The following is a 7,278-nucleotide window of genomic DNA, read 5'->3' as shown; positions in this document are numbered from 1 at the left end:
GAGTTGGATTAAAGATTAAACAGGAGAAATCTATAAGAGTAAACAAGAGAAATCTAATAAGCTTCAAGACATATGGTTATATAAGTAATTATATGTTATAACTAAATATATAAAAAATATATTTTTTTTTAAAAATCTATAGCTCTCATTCCCATAATCTTTTTGGCATGTATAAATGATATAATAATAGAATATTTACATGAGTAGTTCTGTCCACATTGCTTGAGCCAAAGAATTCATATTTGTTTGACCAAGGGAGAATTATTACCTAATAGATTGTTTATGACTAGTTTAGACCACCTTGTAATAATAGTTCTATCTTCTCCACAGGCATCAGTCAGAATTTATCCAACACATCGTGGAAGTGATATTGCATAAACTAAGTTCAAAATCCTCAAGCTCTATGAAAGACTTGGTAGGAATTGATTCTTCAGTGGAAGAATTGTTTGCTTCTCATTTAGTTCTTGGGAACAATGTTTGCATGATAGGGATTTGTGGAATGGGAGGATTGGGCAAAACAACTCTTGCTAGAGTGATTTATGAGAAGTTCTCCAACCATTTCGAAGGTTCTAGCTTTTTTGCTAATGTTAGGGAAAGATTAGAAAAAAGAGGTTTGCATGAATTACAACAACAATTGCTTGATGAAATTTTGGAGGGATATAATAAAAGTATCCCAAATGTTCATGAAGGAGTTAATTTAATCAAGGATAGGTTACGTCGTAAAAAAGTTCTACTTGTCCTTGATGATGTTAATCACATGAATCAATTAGAAAAATTGGCTGGAGAGCATTGCTGGTTTGGATTGGGGAGTTGGATCATCATAACAACTAGAGATGAACATTTGTTGGTCCAACATAAAGTGAATAAAATATGTAAGCCTAATGTATTAAACAATGATTATGCCTTAAAACTTTTTTGTTTGAAAGCCTTCAAAAATGAGCAACCCAAAAAAGGTTATGAGCAACTCTCCCAGGATTTTGTGTTCTATGCTAAAGGCCTTCCATTAGCTCTTGTTGTTTTGGGTTCCTTTTTGGTTGGAAGAACAAAGGATGAATGGGAAAGTGAGTTGAAAAGTATTAGAAAAATTCCTAAAAGAGAAATATTTGATATACTTAAGATAAGTTTTGATGGACTAGAGGAAATGTGGAAGGAGATATTCTTGGATATTGCATGTTTTTTCAAAGGGAATACAGAAGATCTAGTAATCAAGATATTAGAGAACTGTGGATTTAATGCAAGAATTGGTATAAGCGTTCTCAAGGATAAATCTCTTATAAGCATAGAAAATAAGATATTGTTGATGCATGATCTACTACAAGACATGGGTAGAGAAATTGTCCGTCAAAAATCATGTAGAGTTCCTGGAAAGCAAAGCAGGCTATGTCCTTCTAAGGATTTGTTTCATGTGTTGACAAATAATACGGTAAGAACAATGGCAAAACTAGAATTTTATTTATGGGAACAAGCTCGAGTAGGTACAATGGCATGATTTTATTTAATAAATTAGTTCTAAAAAAATATGATCCAAATATCCAATACATAAGTGTTACCAAAGTACTTAATTTTTTTTTTTCATGAAAATCAAAGTACTTTTTTTTTTTTTGAGAAAAGAAAATCAAAGTACTTAATTAATGAAATATAGACTACAAACATTCATTTAATATAGTTTTGCTGAATAAACTTTCATTTAATATGCGAATATACTATCCCTGACCATTTCTTATATTTTTGAAAAAATAACGTGATTGTCTCGTTAATTATAAATTTGAATTCTTCTGTCTTGATGTAGTTAACAGGCATTCATGTCATGATTACTTACCGAAAAAGAAAATATATATAATTTTTTGAAAATTCGTCTTAGGCTTATTGTTCATCACTTTAAAAGTAAAGTTGTATCTTCGTCATAGTCTATTTTCTCCTTCTTTTTTGGTTTTTTTACTTGGTACTGATTTTCTAAAAGGTATAACTGCACCTTTCTAGGTTTTTTTTTTTTTGTGGAGAATCAACTGCACCTTTCTAGTTAAACATATGGTTATAAAAAAATAATAATAATAATAACAATCTTAATACATGAATTTTAAACGGGATATTAATTAAGAAGACAACTTTAACATATGATATTCTAGTACGATCTATAAGCTGGGCCCAACATTTTGAGGATTTTTAGGAACCAGGGGGAGGGAATGCAAAATTAAATTGTTTCTAAAATGGTTCAACATGGCAATTTTAAGTTTTCTTGAATTCACCCTTGATTAATATTTAGTTTGCTGTGAGATAGAGTTGTTTTCCAAAAACTTTAATAGAAAATAATCTTTCAAAATAAGTCATAATTTTTATGTTGACAAGGATAGTTTTCTATTCACTTATTTTTCTGATTTACCAAATACTAAAAAACATAGAAAACTATATTTATATAAGATTTTCTATCGAAACAAACGGAACATAAGAGAATGTTATATATATATATATATATATATATATATATATATATATATATATATATATATATTTTTTTTTTTTTTTGAACGAAGAATGTTATATATTTGAAAACTAAGGGTCCGTTTGGTTCCCGTAAAATATTTTTCGGAAAATACATATTTTCCGGAAATGCTATTTTCCGGAAAAGGAAAATATTTTTAAGTGTTTGGTTGTTTTATGAAAATTGGTGTGGAAAATATTTTCATGTGTTTGGTTCAATTAGGAAAATGCTATTTTCCTACAACAAATTCCGGTAGCAAATTCCGGCCACCACAACAACAACAACAACAACAACAACAAATTCCGGCAACCACAACACCACAACAACAACAACAACAATAATCAGTTCATCAAAAAAAAAAAAAAACAACAACAGCAATCAAACTTTAAAAAAAAAAAAAAAAAGCGCTGAGAGATCGAGGAAGAGGAAGTGATCGACGGCGCGGCGCGGCAACCACGATCAACGGCGAGGCGCGGTGCGACGACAATCGACAGCTTCTAGGTTTGCTGGTGGGAGATCGAAGGCGAGTCGCGATAGACGAAGGCTAGATCGCGAGATCGAGCGGAGGTGATCGAAGGCGATCGCCGGCGCGGTGCTCGGGGTTCGACGGCACGGTGATCGAAGGCGCGGTGCTCGGGGTTCGCCGGCGACGTCTCCGGCGTGTCTGGGCTCGCTGGGTTCGGGTGCTGGTGCTCTCTTTCTCTCTTTCCCTCTCTCTGTCTTCATGCTCTCTCTCTCTCTCCATTTTCCGGAAATCATTTAGAGTGAAAATGATTCCGTAAATCATTTTCACCCTTGACCGTGAGTCAACTGAAAATGATTTCCGAAAAATTGCTTTTTCCGGCGCAACCAAACACCCAAAAATATAGAAAACCATTTCCGGAAATGAATTTCACCCAAAACAAACGCAGCCTAAGGGTATGTGGACATTTTCATCTCATTTAACAAATAATAAAACTCCGAGTACGTTTGGTGTATAGAATGGGGATTACGACATGAATTGTAATCTTTATTATTAGGAATAAAATGTATTGTAATGTAATAACTAAACATATTCATAAGTTTGGTTGTGAGTTATAACATTAGAATAAAACTTAAGATTTATTTTAGGAAATATCTTACTCATAGAATTATATCTCTTTAAAAATTGTTATTTTTTAAATTTAAGAGAGACATACGTTATTTTTTTATGATTTTTTATTTTTATAATTTTTAGATGTATATGGAAAATTTGTTTATTTGGAAATATATTAAGTTTTAAAATTACTGCACTTGCTAAGGAATAACTAATACAACCATTTTAAAGAGGAACATTTATTCCTCATTTTGAAGAATAGCTATTCATAAGGAATGACTATTTCTTGTGATAAAAACATAAGTAAACTAAAAAATAGTTAAAGTATAGGAATAACTATTACATTACAATATCTATTACAGTCTACCAAACATGCTCTTAGTAATTTTAGTATTCTTATCTTTTGTTGCACAATTAATTCACTGTTTCTTTGCTTTTGATTCGTAGGCAACGGAAGAAATTCAAGCCATGGCCTTGAACTTTGAAGAATATGGAAGAGGACACACGAACTATGAAGCCTTTTCTAAACCTCTTTCAATTATGTGCAATCTTAGATTGCTTATAATTAATGAGAAGCAAGTGCACATCGCAAATATCCTCCATCATGTTTCTAATAACCTAAGACATCTCTCATGGGACTTCTGTCCTTTAAAATGTTTGCCACCCAATTTCGAAGGAAAAGGGCTAGTTGGATTTAATATACAATATGGCGATATTATATATCTCTGGAAAGGAGTAAAGGTATTATTTTTCTTTTTAACTACTTTTTTATTATGTATTATTTTTCTTTTCTGTAGGAGTAGCTTCAGTACTTTAAATTCCATCCTTTAATTAAATAAAATTTCCTTCATTTTTAAAAATTATTTATCATTAAAAATAAATTTTATGTTTAATGGAAGTGTTTTTTTTTTGGGTGTTTGGAACAGTTTTTGGACAATTTGAAATGCATCGATCTCGGATATTCTGAGTTCCTTATTGAGACACCTGACTTCACTGGGGTTCCGAGACTTAAGAGACTATATCTTCAACACTGTATTAATTTGTTTTGGATCCACCCATCTATTGTGAAACTCAGAAAGCTTATTGTTCTAAACCTGGAGAACTGCAAATCTCTTATCAATCTTCCGAGCATGACTAGTGAAATGGAGTCCCTTACAGTGCTTAATCTTCATGGCTGCTCAAAATTCCAGAAGATTTCGGAGTTTAAGGGAACTTTGAAAAGCCTATCAATCCTTGATTTGAGTGAGACTGCTATTGAGATTCTACCCTCGTCAATTGTGTGTTTGACTGCCCTCACTTCATTTAATCTAATAAACTGCAGGAATCTGGTTGAAATCCCATATAATATTGTACAACTCAGCAAGCTTACTGCTTTACCTCTGCAGAACTGTGAATCTCTTATCAATCTTCCGGGCATAACTAGTGAAATGGAGTCTCTCACAATTATTAATCTTCATGGCTGCCAAAAAGTCAAATGGATTTTGGGATTTGAGGGATCTTTGAAAAGTCTGTCAATCCTTGATTTGAGTGATACTGCTATTGAGATTCTACCCTCATCAATTGAGTGTTTGACTGCCCTCACTTCAATTAATCTAAGAAACTGCAAAAATCTTCTGTGTCTTCCAAGCAACATGGATGGCTTGAGGTCTCTTGAAAAGGTCGATCTTTTCGGATGCTCACGACTTGCAAAAGTGCCAAAGAACTTTTGGAAAATAAGTAGTTTGAAGGAACTTAATTTGAGTGGAACTTTTGTTCCCTCTCCCTTTAATATTTCTGAAACAATGGAGCCAATAAGGACCATTTTTACGGGAAGTTATGGGTTGTCTATCAAGAAAAAACTTAATCGGATTGGGATCTCTCGACTGAAGCGAACAGGCTTTAATAATATTGGTTCCTTATCCTCCTTAAAATATTTGAACCTAAGTGGAAATAGTTTTTCCACCCTACCTGCAAGCATCAGTCAACTTTTGAAATTGGAAGCTCTCGATTTGTCTGAGTGCGTTCATCTTCAATCATTGCCAGAGCTTCCATTAACTGTGAGATATATAAATGCTCAACGTTGTTATTCCCTTGAACCATCACCAGCACAACGCAGGCTCTTGAGTTTGTCACAACCTTGTTCCGACTTGAACTGGTATGATGAGATCAGTCATGGAGTGGCATTTACAATATTGTACCGTTACCTACAGGTAATCTCCTCTCTTCTCTCTCGTAAATTGTTAAATGGAGTATCAAATTTTTTTTTTTGGGTACAGGAACTCCGTCATCCAAAAACTGGGTATAAAACTTCTCCGAAAAGGAAAGGGGATCAATCTGAAACTGAATTCCAGATAATTATTCCCAGCAAAAACATTCCACCATGGTTAGCTCATCGAAGTAGGGGGAGCTCAATAAGATTGGAACTGCCTCCAAATTGGTGTAATAGTAAGTGGATGGATTCGTTCTCTGTGCTTCTTTGAATGGAAACGCCAATTTTAATATTGATTCTTTTGGTTCCATCCAAAGATCTGGTTTTGGGGCTCTTGTGATAGCCAGTGTGCATCGTCACTGTACGTCTGAAGTTTTCTTTAAGGTGACATACGGTTTGGGTCACATTTGGCTGTTGTATTTGTCTCGTGATGATTGGCTTGCTGCTATTCCAAATGGTGATCAATGCAGTCAGATTGAGGTTGTCTTTGGGATAAAAAACTCATTCTTGAATGCATGGGAATGTGGGGTCAGATTGATATACGAACAAGATGTGGAAGAGATCAACCAAATAATTGCACAATGCAGCAGCAGTGATACTTATGAGGGAAGCAATTTTAATTACCCTCATTGCGTATGAATGAATTGTTAAGATATATTGTCTTATTATAGTACCATACTGGCTGAAAACCTTTTTCCTGTTTGTTTTTAATTATAGTACCGTACTGAGTTACCTAGGTTTTCACATATATGCAGATTATAATTGACATGTCTATAGAAGGTGATGGCCATTTTCTGTTTATACTTTGACTAAATACGGAGGAGGATATTCATAGGATGAATTTCAATTGAGGCTATTGCTATTGGATGTGCAGAAGCAATTCTCTCAGTCTTACTGTGCTTTGGAATTTCTTTAAGATAGAAACCTTGGTATGTTGTAATAAATTTTGTAAGTTGTTAATTTCCATGGTGTGTTTTGTTGGCTTTATTTCGTGCTAAATTTGTTGTAATTCCATGCATATTTTCCTTGTATTTTTGTGGAATTTAATGTACTTGGGTTGTTCTTCAAACTCGTAAAGAACTGCTGAACCAGTGGCATTCAGGAGACACTCCCGAGAGTTTCATGAGATGAAGCAAGTTTGCATGTGAGAATCGTGTGAGGGTTATAAAATGGAACTCACGAGTGACTCGCAAGTGCCTTTGCACTGCAGAGAAATATGTTGCTTAGATCGCCTGTTGTACCTCTTCTTTCTTTACTATAAATACACACATTTTTCACATCGGCGTCGCCATTGCCGGACTCACTGCGGATGGCCGTTTTCTCTCTTATAAATCTCCTCTTCCCATTGGTCTTTCAGCTTGCCGATAAGGCTTAGGTCCTCATTCATAGCCATTGTGCTTCTTACAATAATTGGAAATGAATTATTTCTTAGAGAAGCTATTTTTGATTTGTAAATCTGTTTTTGGAGAATATGTTACGATCATTTAGTGAACTTTGAATCTTGATTCTAAAGCTATTTTCATTGATGAATTTCAT

At 33.9% G+C, this 7,278-nt stretch overlaps 1 protein-coding gene across 1 annotated transcript; it reads left to right on the top strand.

Moving 5' to 3' along the window:
- Positions 1–403: 403 nt before the first annotated feature.
- Positions 404–6,381, top strand: LOC112008733 (disease resistance protein RUN1). Its single transcript, XM_065774432.1, has 5 exons — positions 404–1,423; positions 4,002–4,295; positions 4,481–5,743; positions 5,810–5,978; positions 6,086–6,381. The coding sequence occupies exons 1-5, from the start codon at positions 404–406 to the stop codon at positions 6,379–6,381; spliced, it is 3,042 nt and encodes a 1,013-aa protein (XP_065630504.1).
- The last annotated feature ends 897 nt before the right edge of the window (positions 6,382–7,278 follow it).

The sequence above is a fragment of the Quercus suber genome, unplaced genomic scaffold (genome assembly GCF_002906115.3).
Source record: "Quercus suber isolate HL8 unplaced genomic scaffold, Cork oak 2.0 scaffold_92, whole genome shotgun sequence".
NCBI classification, from domain to species: Eukaryota; Viridiplantae; Streptophyta; class Magnoliopsida; order Fagales; family Fagaceae; genus Quercus; species Quercus suber.
The sequence above is the reverse complement of the archived record's forward strand: the minus strand, read 5'-3'. Positions and strand labels throughout refer to the sequence as shown.

Coding starts and splice junctions, on each gene's coding strand:
- LOC112008733 (XM_065774432.1), top strand. CDS start 404: ATGAAAGACTTGGTAGGAATTGATTCTTCAGTGGAAGAATTGTTTGCT. Junction 5,744..5,809: donor TATTGTACCGTTACCTACAG/GTAATCTCCTCT, acceptor TTTTGGGTACAG/GAACTCCGTCATCCAAAAAC. Junction 5,979..6,085: donor GCCTCCAAATTGGTGTAATA/GTAAGTGGATGG, acceptor CTCTTGTGATAG/CCAGTGTGCATCGTCACTGT.